Source organism: Hypanus sabinus, chromosome 29 (assembly GCF_030144855.1).
Source record: "Hypanus sabinus isolate sHypSab1 chromosome 29, sHypSab1.hap1, whole genome shotgun sequence".
NCBI lineage: Eukaryota > Metazoa > Chordata > Chondrichthyes > Myliobatiformes > Dasyatidae > Hypanus > Hypanus sabinus.
This window is the reverse complement of record NC_082734.1, coordinates 11,145,195-11,164,537: the sequence shown is the minus strand read 5'-3', so window position 1 is coordinate 11,164,537 and position 19,343 is coordinate 11,145,195. Positions and strand designations below refer to the sequence as shown.

Genomic DNA, 19,343 nt, shown 5'->3' with positions numbered 1-19,343 from the left:
CAGTGAGGGTCAGTCTGTGTGTGGGACCTGTCCCCCAGTGAGGGTCAGTCTGTGTGTGGGACCTGTCCCCCAGTGAGGGTCAGTGTGTGTGTGGGACCCATCCCCACAGTGAGGTTCAGTGTGTGTGTGGGACCTGTTCCCCCAGTGAGGGTCAGTGTGTGTGGGACCCATCCCCCACTGAGGGTCAGTGTGTGTTTGTGGGTCCTGTTCCCCCAGTGAGGGTCAGTGTGTGTGTGGGACCCATCCCCCAGTGAGGGTCAGTGTGTGTGTGGGACCCATCCCCCAGTGAGGGTCAGTCTGTGTGTGGGACCTGTCCCCCAGTGAGGGTCAGTGTGTGTGGGACCCATTCCCCAGTGACGGTCAGTGTGTGTGTGGGACCTGTCCCCCAGTGAGGGTCAGTCTGTGTGTGGGACCTGTCCCCCAGTGAAGGTCAGTGTGTGTGGGACCTGTTCCCCCAGTGAGGGTCAGTGTGTGTGTGGGACCTGTTCCCTCAGTGAGGGTCAGTGTGTGTGTGGGTCCTGTTCCCCCAGTGAGGGTCAGTGTGTGTGGGACCCATTCCCCAGTGAGGGTCAGTCTGTGTGTGGGACCCATCCCCCAGTGAGGGTCAGTGTGTGTGTGGAACCTGTCCCCACAGTGATGGTCAGTGTGAGTGTGGGACCTGTTCCCCCAGTGAGGGTCAGTGTGTGTGTGGGACCTATTTCCTCAGTGAGGGTCAGTGTGTGTGTGGAACCTGTCCCCACAGTGATGGTCAGTGTGAGTGTGGGACCTGTTCCCCCAGTGAAAGTCAGTGTGTGTGTGGGACCTGTTCCCCCAGTGAGGGTCAGTGTGTGTGGGACCTGTTCCCCCAGTGAGGGTCAGTGTGTTTGTGGGACATGTTCCCCCAGTGAGGGTCAGTATGTGTGTTGGACCCATCCCCTAGTGAGGGTCAGTGTGTGTGGGATCTGTTCCCTCAGTGAGGGTCAGTATGTGGGAGTCCTGCATCCCAATGGGCATACAGTGTGTGTGTGGGACCTGTTCTCCCAGCAATGTTCTCCTGTTCTCCCCATTTGTGTAACCCATACGGTTTTGTGTAACCGACATTCCTGGGGAAGTACTATTGTATGTTCTACTGATAGGTGATCAATAACTTAACACACTTTTCAATGTACCTGATGCATATATCACGTTAAACATGCATAATGATGAAATCAATGTAATAGACAGAAAATATTACTCAACCTGAATTACTACTGTCACTGGAATCACTAGAATCATTAGATTCACTGCTTTCACTGGAGTCATTGGATCCATTTGAGTCACTTGAATCATTAGAGTCACTGGAATCACTGGAGCCACTGGAATCTTGGGAATCACTGCTTTCATTGGAGTCACCAGAATCACTGGAGTCGCTTGCGTCACCAGAATCACTTGAATCTTTGCTGTCACTGGAATCATTGTTATCATCGGAGTCACTAGAGTCACTAGAATCATTGGAGTCTTCAGAATCACTGCTATCTCCAGAATCATCAGAGTCACTGTTGTCACCAGCATCTCCAGAATCACTGCTGTCACTGGAATCATCAGAATCACTGCTGTCACCAGAGTCATCAGAATCACTGCTATCATTGGAGTCATTGGAATCACTGCTGTCACTGGAGTCATTGGAATCACTGCTGTCACTGGAGTCATCGGAATCACTGCTGTCACTGGAGTCATCGGAATCACTGCTGTCACTGGAGTCATCAGAATCACTGCTGTCACTGGAATCATCAGAGTCACTGCTGTCACTGGAGTCATCGGAATCACTGCTGTCACTGGAGTCATCAGAATCACTGCTGTCACTGGAATCATCAGAATCACTGCTGTCACTGGAGTCATCAGAGTCACTGCTGTCACTGGAGTCATCGGAATCACTGCTGTCACCAGAGTCATCAGAATCACTGCTATCATTGGAGTCATTGGAATCACTGCTGTCACTGGAATCATCAGAATCACTGCTGTCACTGGAATCATCAGAGTCACTGCTGTCACTGGAATCATCAGAGTCACTGCTGTCACTGGAGTCATCGGAATCACTGCTGTCACCAGAGTCATCAGAATCACTGCTATCATTGGAGTCATCAGAATCACTGCTGTCACTGGAATCATCAGAATCACTGCTGTCACTGGAGTCATCAGAATCACTGCTGTCACTGGAGTCATCAGAGTCACTGCTGTCACTGGAGTCATCAGAGTCACTGCTGTCACTGGAGTCATCAGAGTCACTGCTGTCACTGGAGTCATCGGAATCACTGCTATCACTAGAGTCACTGGATCCACTGGAATCGCTGGAATCACTGGAATCACTAGAATCTCCTCCTCCAGTGCCTGGAATACAAAATAACAAAATTTAGGTTCAATTTATGAATGAGCTGTTTTGCACAGCTGACATAACAGTGGCATAAAATACTGATGGAGCACACAGGAATAACATATGACCTTTGAATTGTCTGCCCAGTGGTGGTTTACCTTCCGGACAGTCATCGTCGATCCAGTCAGGGTCCAGGAGTTCACCGGCGCATTCGTTGCCAGGCACTGCACTGCTAATGGCTCCAGCGCATAATGTAGCAAATCCTGTACTTGTCGATCTCCAGTGAAAGTTTCCAGCGTGTTAACATAGAACATGAGAGCACAGTACAGGCCCTTCGGCCCATCATGTTCTGTCAGCCTTTTAACCTACTCCAAGATCAACCGAACACTTCCTTCCTGCGTCACCCAAAGCTCTCCATTGCCAACCTAGGATTCTCTCAAACGTCCCTAACGTATCTTCTCCTACCACCATCCCTGGCAGTGTGCTCCCGGCACCCACCACTCCCTGTGTGAAAAGCTCACCTCTGACATCCCTTCAATCACAGCTGATCTATTTTCCCTCACAACCCCGTTCTCCTGCCTTCTCTCCATAACCTTTGACCCCCTTACTAATCGAGAATCCGTCAACCTCTGCTTTAAATATACCCAGTGACCCAGCCTCCACAGCCGTCTGTGACAATGAATTCCCCAGATTCAGCACCCTCAGGCTAAAAAAATTCCTCCTCATCTCCGTTCTAAAGGGACGTCCTCCTACCCTGAGGTTGCACCTCTGGTCCTTGAACGTTCTCCTAATGGAAACACCCTCTCCATCCACTTTAGCTAGGCCTTTCAATATTCCGTAGGTTTCATTGAGATACCCCACCATCCTCCATTCTTCTAAACTGTACCAAGCACAGGCCCAGAGCCATCAAATGCCCTTCATGTGTTAACCCTTTCATTCCTGGAATAATTTTCATGACTCTCCTCTAGACCCCCCTTGAATTCCAACATATCCTTTCTTAGATTATGGGACCCAAAGCTGCTCACAATAACTCCAAACGTCATCTGACCAAAGCCTGGGCATTACATTCGGAGAAATGCATATAATATACACCCGGAAATTCTTTTTCTGCACGAGCATCCATGAAAACAGAGGGGTGCCCCAAAGAATGAATGACAGTTAAACGTTAGAACCCCCAAGCCCCCCCCCACCTCACCAACTCCCCCCACTTGCTAGTCCTGTTGCATCTCTGTTTATGTTCTGATCTTTAAGGTTATTCCAAGAGTCAGGAATGATGTGCAGTCTTAATTCCAAAATTTCAGTTCATTTTAGAGTACAAACACACACAAATACTAAGCAAAGTAACTAAAGAGCTGAGAAACAATGCTAAGGGATGTAAGACCAATGAATAAAGGCGGCACTTCTGAAAAATCCATTTGTATAGATAAAATAAGAGAAATTCCTTAGACAGAGATAAATTTGTTAATAGCCTATGCAATCAAAACAATTAAATCACATAGGTAATGCTGATAAGTGTGAGGTGATACATTTTGGTAGGAATAATCCAAATAGGACATACATGGTAAATGGTAGGGCATTGAGGAATGCAGTAGAACAGAGTGATCTAGGAATAATGGTGGATAGTTCCCTGAAGGTGGAATCCCATGTGGATAGGGTGGTGAAGAAAGCTTTTGGTATGCTGGTCTTTATAAATCAGAGCATTGTGTATAGGAGTTGGGATATAATGTTAAAATTGTACAAGGCATTGGTAAGGCCGAATTTGTAGTATTGTGTACAGTTCTGGTCACCGAATTACAGGAAATTTGAAAGATAGGAAAGATGTCAACAAAATAGAGAGAGTACAAAGGAGATTTACTAGAATGTTACCTGGGTTTCAGCACCTAAGTTACAGAGAAAGGTTGAACAAGTTAGGTCTTTATTCTTTGGAGCGTAGAAGGTTAAGGGGGGGACTTGATAGAGGTATTTAAAATTATGAGGGGGATAGAGTTGATGGGGATAGGCTTTTTCCATTGAGAGTAGGGGAGATTCAAACAAGAGGACATGAGTTGAGAGTTAGAGGGCAACAGTTTAGGGGTAACACGAGGGGGAACTTCTTTACTCAGAGAGTGGTAGCTGTGTGGAACGAGCTTCCAGTAGGAGTGGTGGAGGCAGGTTCGATATTGTCATTTAAAGTAAAATTGTATAGGTATATGGACAGGAAAGTAATGGAGGGTTATGGGCTGAGTGCAGGTCGGTGGGACTAGGTGAGAGTAAGCGTTCGGCACGGACTAGAAGAGCCGAGATGGCCTGTTTCCGTGCTGTGATTGTTATATAGTTATAGAGCTGGTAATTAGCCGATGAAAAATGAGAATGGTGCGAAACCGTTAGTTTAGCTGCTGTAATGCTTACTGCCTGCGGGTGGGGATGAACCATCACATTCTGTGTAAAATACATGAGATGGTTAAAAAGTACAAATCTTATGAAAATATTATTTAAAAAAATGGTTTCCAACAGAACCCTTGAAATTAATTCTAACGTTGCATTTTTCTTCCTTCATATAGACTCAACATGGAAGTTAACCTTTAGGGAATCGCAAGTCCCTTCGCACCTCTATTGTTTCCTGTTTAGAAAACAGCCCATTCCTTTATCCCATCTAGCAAACAGCGCGGCCACGCTCTCCCCTCAGTGTATATTCCAGCTGCCACTTCCTTCCCTATTCTCCAAGTCCTGCTTCCTCAACACTGCCTTCCCCTCCACTTATCTTTGGAACACCCCTAATCATCTGTTTCATGTTACCCTGATTAATGTCTGTGGGAGCAGTCAAGAGAACCTCTGGAACAGGTTTGCCCAATACTGTGCCCCCAACCGCCACCCCTCGTCCAGTGATGTTCAACCCTCTTTCTCATTTACCTATTTACCTTCACAAACCTTTGTCTATCCTTGACGTTCAGCTATTATTGTCCACTCATTCTATTCTTAATTGTATCAAACCTGTAAGTGATCCATCTGGTGAGTGCTGAGTGGAATTAACTCATATGTCTTTATTTGAGACCATTCAGCCCATCAAGCCAATGCCAGTTCGCAGAGATATCCTATCCCTCCTCTAATTTGCCCCGTAAACTCTCCCTCCATGAATTCTACACGTTTCTCATTTATTCTCCCTTCATTCCCATCCACTCTCCCCAGATTCCACCACTGACCTACAGACCAGGGGCAATTTACAGTGGCCAATTGAATCCACTAACTTGGCCGTTTCTCGGAATCCCATGCGGTCGCAAGGAGAGTGCACAAACTCCACACGGACAGTGCCCGAGGTCAGGATTGGACCTGGGGCTCGAGATAGCTGCTCTACTAGTTGCCCCCTCTGTTTGACCCCATGATCTGTAGCTAATGGAGATGAAGGTTAGGTCCATGGGAGTGGCTTTCTACCTTCTTTCCCCGAGTTCATCGCTCCTTGAAAGTGGCTACACAGGTCCGTAGGGCGGTTAAGACGGCTTATGGAATGCTTGCTTTTGTTAGTCAAGGCACTGAGTTCAAAAGCCAAGAGGTTATGTTGCAACTTTATATAAAACTCTGGTGAGGCCACGGCTGGAGTATAGGGTACAGTTCTGGTCGCCCCACTCTAGGAGGGATGTTGAGGCTTTGGAGAGGGAGTAGAAGAGGCTCACCGGCTTGTTTACTGTTTATTCCTTCCCGTAGACGCTGCCTGACCTGCTGAGTTCCTCCAGCATTTTGTGTGTGTGCCTGGTTTGGAGGGTGTGTGCTGTCAGGAGAGGCTGGACGAACTGCAGGGGCTGAAGAGAGATCTGAGAGGCATCGGTAGAGTGGACAGGGGGTATCTTTCCCCAGAGTTGAAATGTGTAATATCGGAGGGCATGCATTGACGGTGAGGGGGGTAGGCTCAAAGGGGATGTGAGGGGTAAATATTTTACTCAGTGGTGGATGCTGGGAATGCATTGCCAGCTATGGTGGTAGAGTGGAGGCTGTTAAGGTTCGTTTAGACAGGCACATGATGAAGGGATAGTGACATAGTGAAGGTGGGAGGGTTTAGGGCTTTGTTTTGTAAAATTTACTTTTTGGCTGGTTTGACACAACATTAAGGGCCGAAGAGCCTCTTTCTGTGCTGTACTGTTCAATGTTCGATGAGGCATCCTCAAGGTCCCAATTATCTTTCCTTCTGCGTATTCAGGACGTTAGCAGCAGAAAGAGAGGAGCAGCTGGTAGAGCCAGAGCTCCAGAGCCCCCGGTTCAATCCCGACCTCGGGATCTGTCTGCGTGGAGTTTGCACGTTCTCCCTGTGACCGCGCGAGCCTGCTCCTACATCTCAAAGTGGTGCAGGTTGGCCGGTTAACTGGCCGCTGTAACCAGTCTCTAGTGTGAAGGAGAGCGATAGAATCTGCAGTGAGCCGATGGGAAATGGGGGGAATAACAAACTGTTTCACATAGGAGTATGGAGAAACAAGTGCTTGATATTCAGCACGGATTTGATGGGCTGAAGGGCCTGCTGTATACTGTATCTAAATCCCTATTCACCAACACATCCTGTGGTCACTTGGTCCCTCAGGAAACTTATCTCTCTCATGGTGGTCCTTGCCCACATTCCTGGCCCTACCCCATCGTTTGAACTTTTGCACACGAATATTTCCCCATTTGGGACAACTCCTCAGGAGAGACTGAGAATTGGCTGCCTCTGGAATTCAGGCTCACTCGGAGTTCGATACAGCGGGGAGACCAGAGGAAAGGAATCAGGTGACCTACCTGCATTGCCAATCATAATTCCATTGGCATCTCCGTTCCCGCCGCCGTGTTCATGTCCATTCCCATTCCCGTCTCCGTTCCCGTGTTCATGTCCATTCCCATTCCCGTCTCCGTTCCCGTGGCCGTCCCAGCCTCCGTTCCCGTTCCCGTCCCAGCCTCCGTTCCAGTGGCCGGCCCCGGCATCGTAACCGTTCCCGTTGAAGTCTCCATTTCCAACAGTACCGCCATGTCCATATCCGTGACCAGCCCCGTTCGCGGTGAGCTCTGAAATAGAAGAGTTTCATTGAAATGGGGGGAGGAGCTGAATGAGCTGCCGTGTACGAATACCACGGGCAAAGCATTGGCCTTCCACACTGGGAGCTGGATAGAAAGTGTTTGGAGGATTATGGGACAAGTGCTGGCAGATGGGACGAGCTGATAATCAGCATGGGCGAGTTAGGCTGAATGGCCTGTTGCCATGACGTAGGACTCCATGATCCCAGCTCGCTGGGCTCCGAAATCTCCGCCCCTGGCAAGCATGAGTTGAATCATGAAGCTGCCCACTCACTGTGAGAGAAGGGAGGTCGGACACTCACCACCGCTGTCACTAGCTCTGCTGTCGTCACCGTGGCTATTGTTATCACCGCTATCGCTGCTGTCGGCGCTGTATCCATTACCGTAGCCATTTCCATATCCATAGCCGTAGCCGTTATCATATCCGTTGCCGTAGCCGTAGCCGTTGTCATATCCGTTGCCGTAGCCGTACCTGTGGCCGTACCCATTGTCGTAGCCATTGCTGTATCTGCCGCCGTATCTATCTCCATTGCTTTCATTACTGTCGCTCTCAGCACTGCGCCGTGCCAAAGCGTGGCCCAGATCTGGAATCAGAGAGAAGGAACGTTAAGATGGAGAGGGTGGCACACTTGGCGGCCATTGAATACAACATGTGACTATTCTGCACCGCTGTCACCACCAACCAGGCGCTAGTAAATTTCAACCAATCAGTGACACCATGGCCTGAAGCTCCTCGGTGATTGGTGCAAGCCAATGATTGACAGGGACCTCAATGCCTGATGGTATTGATATGGGGTTACTACTGTCACATGTACCTGGGCTCAGTGAGAAGCTTGTCTTGCATGCTAGTCATACCGATCAAATCCTTGCACAGGGATATTGAGGTAAATCTGGTAAAGTAATAACAATGACGAATAAAATGTAACACACACAAAATGCCGAGAGTGTAATTGAAAGCACAGTGCAGGTAGACAATAAAATACAGAATCATAACGAGTCAAGAATTCACCTTATCGTCCATGAGGTCTGTTCAAGGGTCTGACGATAAATGCATAAAAAATAATAGCAAATAGATTTTCATTCAAGATTCCCTGATTTGGCTCCTACAAGAGGCCCATTGAACTGGGTGAAGATAAAGTGCAGGGTGAGCCCAGCCCGTCCGTGGGCCACTAGACTGACTGACTGGCTCAGTCGGGGAATCTCCTAGTCCACTTGCTCCTGGCTCTGGCCTTGGTGACCATCTATAGGCCCGGGTGGCAGGCAGTCAAGAATACAGCCCAAGACAGCTGCCTGCCTCTCATCTGTGGTTATGTTTGTGCCTGAGTGCCCCTGGAGAAGGAGCACGTGATATCCACTGTGACACTCAGGTCTCCCAGGACTAGTAGCCATCACATGGGCTTGAGTCTGGTTTGGATATCGATGAAAGAGTTGTAATTTTAAGTTATTAAGCTTTTTTTGAACTATTAGTTTGAATGTGGATTATTGTAGCTTTGTAAAAATGTAAGACCATAAGACCATAAGATATAGGAGCAGAATTAGGCCATTCGACCCATCGAGTCTGCTTCACCATTTCATCATGGCTGATCCATTCTCCCTCTCAGCCCCAATCTCCTGCCTTCTCCCTGTATCCCTTCATGCCCTGACTAATCAAGAATCTATCAGCCTCTGCCTTAAATATACATAATGTCTTGGCCTCCACAACAGCCTGTGGCAATGAATTCCACCCATTCACCACCCTCTGGCTAAAGAATTTCCTGCTCATCTCCGTTCTAAATGGACGTCCCTAATTCTGAGGCTGTGTCCTCTGGTGTTAGACTCCCGCACCACAGGAAACATCCTCTCCACATCCACTCTATCGAGGCCTTTCAATATTCGATAGATTTCAATGAGATTCCCTCCCCCCCCCCCCACCCCATTCTTCCAAATTCTAGAGCCATCAAACACTCTTTAAATGTCTTTCAATTTCTGGAATCATTTTTGAGAACTTCTTTCGAACCTTCTCCAATATGACGGCGTAATCACCTCCTTTGGAAAAGGTGAAAAGAAGTAAGTGGTGTAATCAATCTCGGGTGAGCTGAAGTGGGACTGAACTCCACCATCGCTTGAAGCTGCAGTCTATCCAAGAGTAACTTGGGGAAGTTCTGTGATGAGAAATGGAAAACACTCAGCAACGCACACAAAATGCCGGAGGGACTCAGCAGGTCAGGCAGCGTCTATGGAGAGGAATAAACAGTCGATGTTTCAGGCAGAGACCCTTCACCGGCACTGGAAAGAAAGGGAGAAGGATCCAGGAATCCAGGATAAGAAGGCGGGAGAGAAGGGGGACGAAATCGATGACTTTCTGGCCGAGTTTACAGACGATATAAAGATAGGTGGAGGGATAGATAGTGTTGAGGAAGCAGAGAGGCTGCAGAAGGACTAGATTAGGAGATTGGCAAGAGGCGGCAGATGGAACACAGTGTCAGGAAGTGGATGATCAAGCGCTCTGGCAGAAGGAATAAAAGCGTAGACTATTTTCCAAACAGTGAGAACATCACCGGAAGTTAGAGAAATCAATGAAAATGTTGTCGGGTTGGAGGCTAGCCAGACAGAATACCCTCTATTTACCCTCTGGTTTCCTTCCATAGCTGTCAAACATATTTATTCAAATCTGCCTGAAACCACAGTCTGTGGAAGAACTTATTAACAACAAGAGCCTCTTTTGCCTCTCCCCATCTCTTTTTACTTTGGCATTTTCCCCCTTCCTTCTCAGTCCCGAAGAAGGGTCTCAGCCCAAAACGTTGACTGCTTATTCTCTTCCACAGATGCTGCCCGACCTGTGGAGTTCCTCAGTATTTTGCGTGCGTTGCTCAAGAGGTACAGGCCCAAGAGAGAGTAAGGAGTTTTAAAGGCCGTCTGAGGAGTCAGTATTTTTTTTTACACGGAGTGGTTGATATTTGGAACACGCTGAAAGAGGAGCTGGTGGATTCAGTTACAATTATTACATACGGATAAGATAACAGGATAATAACTGTTCCTGAATCGGGTGGTGAGGGTCCTGAGGCTCCTTTACCTTCCTCGCTGCTGCCATTAGGAACCCCTGTCACAGGAAAGCATCGTCGTCAGGGACCCCCGTTACCCAGGCTATGCTCCTTTCTCACCGCTGCCATCAGGAAGAAAGTACAGGAGCCTCGGGACTCCAGGAATAGTTACTACCCCTCAACCATCAGGTCCTGATCTAGAGGGGGTAACTTCACTGGCCCCATCACTGAACTGTTGCCACAACCCATGGACTCTTCATCTCACGTTCTTGATATTTGTTGCTTATTATTATTTCTTTATTTATTATTGTTGTACTTGCACAGTTGCTTGTCTTTTGCACACAGGTCGTTTGCCCATCTTGTTGGGTGCCATCCTTCGTTACTTCTATCATGTTTTGTGAATTTACTATTAATTCCCACAAGAAAATGAATCTCGGGGTTGAATATGGTGACGTATATGTACTTCGGTAATAAATTTACTTTGAACTTTGAACCTAGAATATAAATGGGGAGGGCACAGGTGGATATATCCTAAAGTGGGTAAATGGGCTTGCTATCAATCGGCAGAAAAGATCAACACAGACATAGTGATCCAAAGGCCAGTTTCTATTTGACAGTGAGTGTCCTTGTGGGCATAACACACCAATGTAATATGAACACCACAAGTAGTTCACATTGCTCCCTCTATTGCTGTTTTATACATCTCTGGCGAGATCATACTCGGTCTAACACAGAACACAGAACAGTACAGGCCCTTCGGCCCACTATGTTGTGCTGACCTTTTAACCTACTCTAAGATCAATCTAACCCTTTCCTCCCACATAGCCCTCCATTTTTCTTTCAACCATCTAAAAACCTCATAAATCTCTCTATCTGCCTCGACCACTATCCTCGACATGCATTCCACGCCCATGTCATTCTCTGTCACAACCACGGATTCGGTAGTGCCGTAGATACGGCAATTGCGCTCGTGAATATGTATGTGTCAGCTAATTATTATTTTGTAGTGAAAGTATTTAACTCCATCCATTCTGTTGTAGTATTTGTCAAGACTTGGACACAGCAACGCTGGCATTCCGCCTTGCCTGAGAAATTGGACTGTCGAGTCAACTGACTGTGAAGACGGGCAGTATTCATTTTATTCTTAATTGTTCACTTTCAGCTGCAGTGAGGGCTTCATTTTCCATTTGAGAGTTTTGGTTAACGACCCTGTTTGGCCTAGTGTATATTGCTTTCTTTTTCCCTTTAACGCTGCTCGCATTAAAGTCTGTGATCTATTGACCTGCGTCAGTGTCTGTCACTCTGCACTTGGGCCATATCTGAACCCGGTGACATTTCTCTGTGTGAAAAGAGACTACCTCTGACATCCCTCCCCATACGTTCCTCCAATCACCTCAGAAGTATGCCACCTCGTAACAGCCAGATCGCAAAGTCCTCCAACAGGCTGGGAAGGCTCGGCTCATCACGGGGACCCAACTACCAGACTTGGTAACAATCTTCAACTCTCGAAGACTACAGTGAGCTTGCAACGTTATTAAAGACCCCTCCCATCCCAGACTCTGTCCATTCAATCTCCTGCCATCGGGTAGGACACACAGAAACATCTTAGCGAAGACAGTAAGACTGAAAAACAGTTTTGTCCCCAGGGCTGTTGTGCAGCTGAATAATGCCACACCCCGGCTTGCTGATGGACTGTGAAAGTCACTTGCTGCATGTAAACATGGGAATTTTATCTATTTAGTTATTCATTTGTTTGCTTGTTTATCTATCTATTTATTGATTTAAGAGCTGAAGGTCATGGGTTAAGGGTGAAAGGTGAAATATTTAAGGGAAACATCTCCACCCAGGGAATGGTGGGGTTGTGGAACAAATTGGCAGTGGAAGTGGTGGACACAGGTTCGATTCCAACACTGAAGAGAACTTTGGTTAGGTACATGGATGGGAGGGGTATGGAGGGATATGGTTGATGGGATGAGGCAGAACAATAGTTCAGCATGGACTAGATGGGCCAAAGGGCCTGCAGTGGTTCTTTATGACTCATTCTTAGCCTGTGTTGGTGACGGTCCAGAGAAGGTTCAGGAGCATGATCCTGGGAATGGAAGAGTTAACGCACAAGGAACATTTGATGGCTCTGGGCCTGTACTCACTGGAGTTTAGGAGGACGAGTGGTGATATTATTGAAATAGTGAAAGGCCTAGATAGAGTAGATGTGGAGAGAATGTTTCCTGTAATGAGGGAGTCTGGGACCAGAAGGCACAACCTCATCCCTTACAGAGCAGAGGTGAGGAAGAATTTCTTTAGGCAGAGGGTGATGTATCTGTACAACTCATTACCACCGTCAGCTGAGGAGGCTAAGTCATTGGGTATATTCAAGTGAAGGTTGATAGGATCTTGATTAGTAAGGGCATCAAAGGTTATGGGGAGAAGGCAGGAGAATGGGGTTGAGAGGGAAAATAAATCAGCCGTGATGGAATGGTGGAGCAGGCTCGATGGGCCAAATGGCCTAACTCTGGTCTTATGGTCTTATGGACAAGCCATGCATTTTGGGTCAAACCTGAAAACCTGACCATCCGAGCGAGGTTTAAAGTGGATGCTGGAGGGGTAGAGAGGCAGGGGCCTCAGGAATAAATTCCAGAGCTACAGGTCTCGCCAGCTGAAGGCACGCTGAAAGAACGATGGGGAGTGCAGAGCGAGAGGAGCACGGAGCTCTCAGGAGATTGGAGAGGGTCAACGATGGTGCAGCTAGTCAGGGGGGCACAGTAGCAGAGTTGGAGGTGATTAAACCCTGCTGGGAGGAAGGTTAAGAGAAGGAACAGAGACAGGGAAGTTAGCAAGAATTATTCATGTTAAATGTCCACTTCCCTTCTGCCAAGAAACACTGTTCTGATGGGGGGGGGGGGGACAAATTGAGAAAGTTTCAAAACTTTCCCCTAGCCGAACTAATATGTAAACCTCTTTACTGAATCAATAGTGACTCACTAAATACATCAGTCAGTTTTAGTCCCACGCTTACGGTTCTGTAATGAAGTGCGTTCTACAACCTTCCACTGATCCACAGAGGGAAGGTACTGTAGTACAGTCTCCAGACCAGTCACAGAGTACACACCAGAGGGTGGAATTCCTAACAACTTCCTCTCCACCATCCTTTACCGAGCTCCAGTCACTCTCCCAAATGTCAAATCCCTCTCACAATCCACTCCCTCTCCTGCTCTCCATTTTCCCTTCTCCCAGTGTCTATCCATTTACCCTTCGGAATTCTGTCTGCCCCCCCCCCCCTTCCAGCCATCTCCCTCCTTCTCCCAATCTATCTCCTGTCGTTCCTATTCTCTCATCCATCCATCTATTTATTTAGAGATACAGCATGGAATTGGTCTTTCTGAAGCTTTGACCAGCAGCCCTTGACAACCCCTATCCTAATATCGGGACGATTTACAATGACCAATTAACCTACTCGGATAATTTGTCCTGTACCCTACAATTTTAATTTTGCTCTTTACTTTGTTTATATATGCGTAATTCTTACTTTCCTAAGTTATTGTGAGTTATGCGTACTATTGTGCTTTACACCCTGATCTGAAGAAACGTTTAGGGTTATACAGTTAAATGACAATAAACTTGACTTGAACTTGTTGTCTTGACTTTGGACTGTAGGCGGAAGCAGGAACACCTGGGGAAAACTGTGTATTCTACAGGGGGGGCATGCAGAGACTCCTTAGAGAGGAAGCTGGGATTGAACTCCGAACTATGACTCCCCAAGCTGTAATAGCATTGCGCTAATCACAACATCACCTCATTCTTGACCTCCATCCTTTCTTTCCCTCTAATCACCCCTCTCCCAATCTGTCTATTTCTTCCGATCTCAAATCTCTGTCCGTTTCTTTTCCGATTCTCATATATTCCCTCTGATGATCTTCATCAGTATCCCATAATTATTCTCCATTCCTACTCCTCTCTGCCATCCATCTGGAAAGTGGGAGGGACCAGGACAGGCCAAGGTGCACTGTATGAATAAATAGCCCACCCAAGTGCCCCATCTGGAGCTCCACACACACACACACACACACAGTCATGATCCCTGAAGGTCTCTTTTACTGGGGGAGCTGACTTCGAATAAGAATTGGTGTCTTTAAGGAGGAATGTGAGAATAAGAATCGAAATCAGGTTTAATATGGCTGGTATATATTATGGCAGCAGTACAGCGCAATACATTTTAAAAAGCTATAGGTTACAATTTAAAATAAGAGTATATAAAAATTAAATTACATAAGTATTATGAAAAGTGAACAAAGTAGTTCATTGTCCATTCAGAAACTTGATGGCAGAGGGCAAGAGGCTATTACTAAAATGTTGTGTGTGTAAGTTCAGGCTTCTCTACACCCTCCCTGATGGCAGTAAGAAGAGGAGGGTATGTCCTCGGTGATGGGAGCCCTTAATAATAGTTGCCTCCTCTTTTGAGACATTGCCTTTTGAAGATGTCCCCGATGCTATGGAGGGTAGTGCCCATGATGGGAATAGGATCCGGGATAATTTTTAATATCCCAGGAAGTCTATGGAGGGTGTTGTGGAATGCAGGGATAATGAGGACTCCTGGACAAAGTCTTCTGGGCTGTTGTTGAGGGCAGACTCTCTTAGCTATTTCCAACAAAGAGTGGGCCATTTATTGAGAAACACCAACTCATCTTGGTCTCCAAATGGAACTGTAATATACCTACTCAACACATGCCTAGCTGCTATTGAGCTTTTCTTGGGTATAATGTGAACTTCATCCCAAATGCCAGTCTTACTCATTAGTCTTTGCTTCTCCATCAAATGGAAACTGGGAATGAGCACTGGGATTGGTTCAGGAACCTCTTTCTGTCCTTAAGGCTTTAAACCACAAGGTATAGGAGCAAAATGAGGCCATTCAGCCCATTGAGCCTGCTTCACCAATTGATCATGTTTGATTTATTGTCCCCCTCAACCCCATTCTCCTGCCTTCTCTCTGCAACCTTTGACACCCTGGCTGACGAAGACCCTGTCAATCTCCGCTTTAAATATACCCAATGGCTTGGCTTCCACAGCCGTCTGCGGCAGTGAATTCCACAGCTTCACCACTCTCGGGCTAAAGAAATTCCTCCTCATCTCTTGCCAAAAAAGCAGAAGCACAGTACAGACCTCTTGGCCAACGATGTTGTGCTGACCTTTTAACCTATTCCAGGATCAATCTAACCCTTTCCTCCCATGTAACCTCCCACTTTTCTTTCACCGTGTGTCTGCCTAATGTCCCAAGTGTGTCTGCCTCTACCACTACTCCTGGCCATGCTATCCACGCACCTACCACTCTCTGTATACCAGACCTCTCTCTGACAACTCCCTATACTTTCCTCTGATCACCTTAATAGTATGTCTTCTCGTATTAGCCTTTAACAAACTGGGTAAAAGCCTGTCCACTCTATCTTTACCTCTTTTCATAAAAATTAGGCTTTTAGCAGCAGTAGCCCAGTACTTTATAAAAATGACAAACCTGTAACTAATAAGGTGGGCACTGGGTGTATGTTTATGGTCCTTCGCTGCCGAAGTTCGTCTGTTTAAAGGTTCGATGTGTTTTGCATTCAGAAATGCTTTTCTGCACACCACTGTTGTAACGTGTGGTTATTTGAGTTACTGTCACCTCCCTGTCAGCTCGAACCAGTCTGGCCATTCTCCTCTGACCTCTCTCATTAACGAGGCATTTTCACCCCCCTGAACTGTCACTCACTGAATGTTTTTTTGTTTCTCGCCCCATTCTCTGTAAACTCTAGAGATGGTTGTGCATGAAAATCTCAAGATATCAGCAGCTTCTGAGATACTCAAACCACCTCATCTGGCACCAACAATCATTCCATGGTCAAAGTCACTTGGATCACATTTCTTCCCCGTTCTGATGCTTGAACAACAGCTGAACCTCTTGACCATGTCTGCATGCTCTTATGCATTGAGTTGCTGCCACGTGATTGGCTGATTAGATATTTGCATTAATGAGCAGGTGTACAGGTGTACCTAATAAAGTGGCCACTGAGTGCATGCATTCCTACATCCTAAGATGTGCTCCCTTCGCCCACCCACCCACTCAAGTAACTCAAATAACCACACGTTACAACAGTGGTCAGCAGAAAAGCATCTCTGAATGCACCACCACCCACAATCCTTGGATTTATCTGTTCCAGTCTAGACTGATGCAGCAGTCCCAGAACCTTAGCCTGGGCTCCACCTTGAGCCGGGGCACAAAGGCTGCAAAAGTTGGCATTCACCCGTCCTCCAGCACCCCACCCATCCCAAACCTACCCAGAGCACTGTGCCAGTGTCCTCCATACGCACCGCCCCCCCGGCACTGGGCAGTAACCCACCAACGGGTCACACCCTGGCCGCTGCGATCACGGGGAAACGGAAAGAATGGAGTTAGGTTCTACTCACGTCTACCATGGCTCACGGCCAGCAGCCCCAGCAGGGCAATGAACAGCAGCACCTTCATCTTCTTCTCCCTCTATCTCTCTTTTTCTGAGCTAGACACTTCTGTGATCTCTAATGGTATGGGGCAGAGCTCCCTCCTTTTATACTCTGCCCAGTCACAGATGCCCCATTGAAGGCAGTAGGGTCACATGGTGACTGTGGCCAAGCAGGCCAGGAAGACGGAAGGATTGTGGTTTCCCACACCACCAGTAATTCCAGAAAACCCCAAACTCGAGATCGTAATTACAGTTTTGGGAAGGGTGCCAACACCTAACAGTGCAACGAGCAGCAGTAAGGAAAACAAGGCGGAAAATGGATAAAGCCCAGTAATTATTGATTCTGCAGCTTCTGGGACTTATGACACTTATTATTGTTTTAACTTCAGACTTCATCTCAAGTTGTTTATCTGATTTGCTTGTCCCAGCCTCCTCCGTCAGAGAGGGTGTTGCACCCATTCGGCTCCAGTGAAACCCCCTACATGAGCAGAGCGTGTGACGTGTATGATGCAGGCAGGTGCCCCTGGGGACAGCGCTGAAGGAGACAGAAACCAGACCGTCATTTATGTGGGACTGACGGAGTGTCTCACCGTCAGAGGGACAGTAGTGAAGGAGTGTCACACTGTCAGAGGGACAGTACTGAGGGAGTGTCTCACTGTCAGAGGGACAGTACTGAGGGAGTGTCACACTGTCAGAGAGACAGTACTGAGGGAGTGTCTCACTGTCAGAGGGACAGTACTGAGGGAGTGTCTCACTGTCAGGGGGACGGTACTGAGGGAGTGTCATACTGTCAGGGGGACGGTACTGAGGGAGTGTCATACTGTCAGGGGGACGGTACTGAGGGAGTGTCACACTGTCAGAGGGACAGTACTGATGGAGTGTCACAGTGTCAGAGGGACAGTACTGAGGTAGTGTCTCACTGTCAGAAAGACAGTACTCAGGGAATGTCTCACCGACAGAGGGACAGTACTGAGGGAGTGTCAGAATGTCAGAGGGACAGTACTGCGGGAGTGTCTCACTGTCAGAGGGACAGTACTGAAGGAGTGTCTCACTGTCAGAGGGACAGTACTGAGGGAGTGTCTCACTGTCAGAGGGACAGTACTGACGGAGTGTCTCACCGACAGAGGGACAGTACTGAGGGAGAGTCTAACTGTCAGAGGGACAGTACTGAGGGAGTGTCTCACCGACAGAGGGACAGTACTGAGGGAGTGTCAGAATGTCAGAGGGACAGTACTGCGGGAGTGTCTCACCGACAGAGGGACAGTACTGAGGGAGTGTCTCACTGTCAGAGGGACAGTACTGAGGGAGTGTCTCACCGACAGAGGGACAGTACTGAGGGAGAGTCTCACTGTCAGAGGGACAGTACTGATGGAGTGTCTCACCGACAGAGGGACAGTACTGAGGGAGTGTCAGAATGTCAGAGGGACAGTACTGCGGGAGTGTCTCACCGACAGAGGGACAGTACTGAGGGAGTGTCAGAATGTCAGAGGGACGGTACTGCGGGAGTGTCTCACTGTCAGAGGGACAGTACTGAAGGAGTGTCTCACTGTCAGAGGGACAGTACTGAGGGAGTGTCACACTGTCAGAGGGACAGTACTGAGGGAGTGTCTCACCGTCAGAGGGACGGTACTGAGTGACTGTCTCACTATCACAGGGACAGTACTGAGGGAGTGTCTCACTGTCAGAGGGACAGTACTGAGGGAGTGTCTCACCTTCAGAGGGACAGTACTGAGGGAGTGCCTCACCATCAGAGGGACAGTACTGAGGGAGTGTCTCACTGTCAGAGTGACAGTACCGAGGGAGTGTCACACTCTCAGAGGGACAGTACTGAGGGAGTGTCACCCTGTCAGAGGGACAGTACTGAGGGAGTGTCTCACTGTCAGAGGGACAGTACGGAGGGAGTGTCTCAACGTCAGAGGGAGAGTACTGAGGGAGTGTCACACTGTCAGAGGGACAGTACTGAGAGAGTGTTTCACTGTCAGAGGGACAGTACTGAGGGAGTGTCACACTGTCAGAGGGACAGTACTGAGGGAGTGTCTCACTGTCAGAGGGACAGTACTGTCTCACTGTCAGAGGGACAGTACTGAGGGAGTGTCACACTGTCAGAGGGACAGTACTGAGGGAGTGTCTCACTGTCAGAGGGACAGTACTGAGGGAGTGTCTCACCATCAGAGGGACAGTACTGAGGGAGTGTCTCACTGTCAGAGGGACAGTACTGAGGGAGTGTCTCACCATCAGAGGGACAGTACTGAGGGAGTGTCACACTGTCAGAGGGACAGTACTGATGGAGTGTCTCCCTGTCAGAGGGACAGTACTCTGGCAGTGTCTCACCGTCAGAGGGACGGTACTGAGGGAGTGTCTCACTGTCAGGGGGACAGTACTGAGTGAGTGTCTCACTGTCACAGGGACAGTACTGAGGGAGTGTCTCACTGTCAGAGGGACAGTACTAAGGGAGTGTCTCATCTTCAGAGGGACAGTACTGAGGGAGAGCCTCACCGTCAGAGGGACAGTACTGAGGGA

The 19,343-nt window shown here is 48.0% G+C and overlaps 1 protein-coding gene across 1 annotated transcript; it reads right to left on the bottom strand.

Annotated features, from left to right (window-relative positions):
- Nucleotides 1–1,213: 1,213 nt before the first annotated feature.
- Nucleotides 1,214–16,849, bottom strand: LOC132382735 (dentin sialophosphoprotein-like). The gene is made up of 4 exons (XM_059953184.1): nucleotides 16,792–16,849; nucleotides 7,642–7,923; nucleotides 7,067–7,330; nucleotides 1,214–2,346 (listed from the first exon to the last, which is right to left on the bottom strand). Exons 1-4 carry the CDS (start codon nucleotides 16,847–16,849, stop codon nucleotides 1,214–1,216), a joined length of 1,737 nt encoding a protein of 578 aa, XP_059809167.1.
- Between the last annotated feature and the right edge of the window lie 2,494 nt (nucleotides 16,850–19,343).

Coding starts and splice junctions, on each gene's coding strand:
- LOC132382735 (XM_059953184.1), bottom strand. CDS start 16,849: ATGAAGGTGCTGCTGTTCATTGCCCTGCTGGGGCTGCTGGCCGTGAGC. Junction 7,331..7,641: donor CAGAGCTAGTGACAGCGGTG/GTGAGTGTCCGA, acceptor CTTCTATTTCAG/AGCTCACCGCGAACGGGGCT. Junction 2,347..7,066: donor AATTATGATTGGCAATGCAG/GTAGGTCACCTG, acceptor TTTGTATTCCAG/GCACTGGAGGAGGAGATTCT.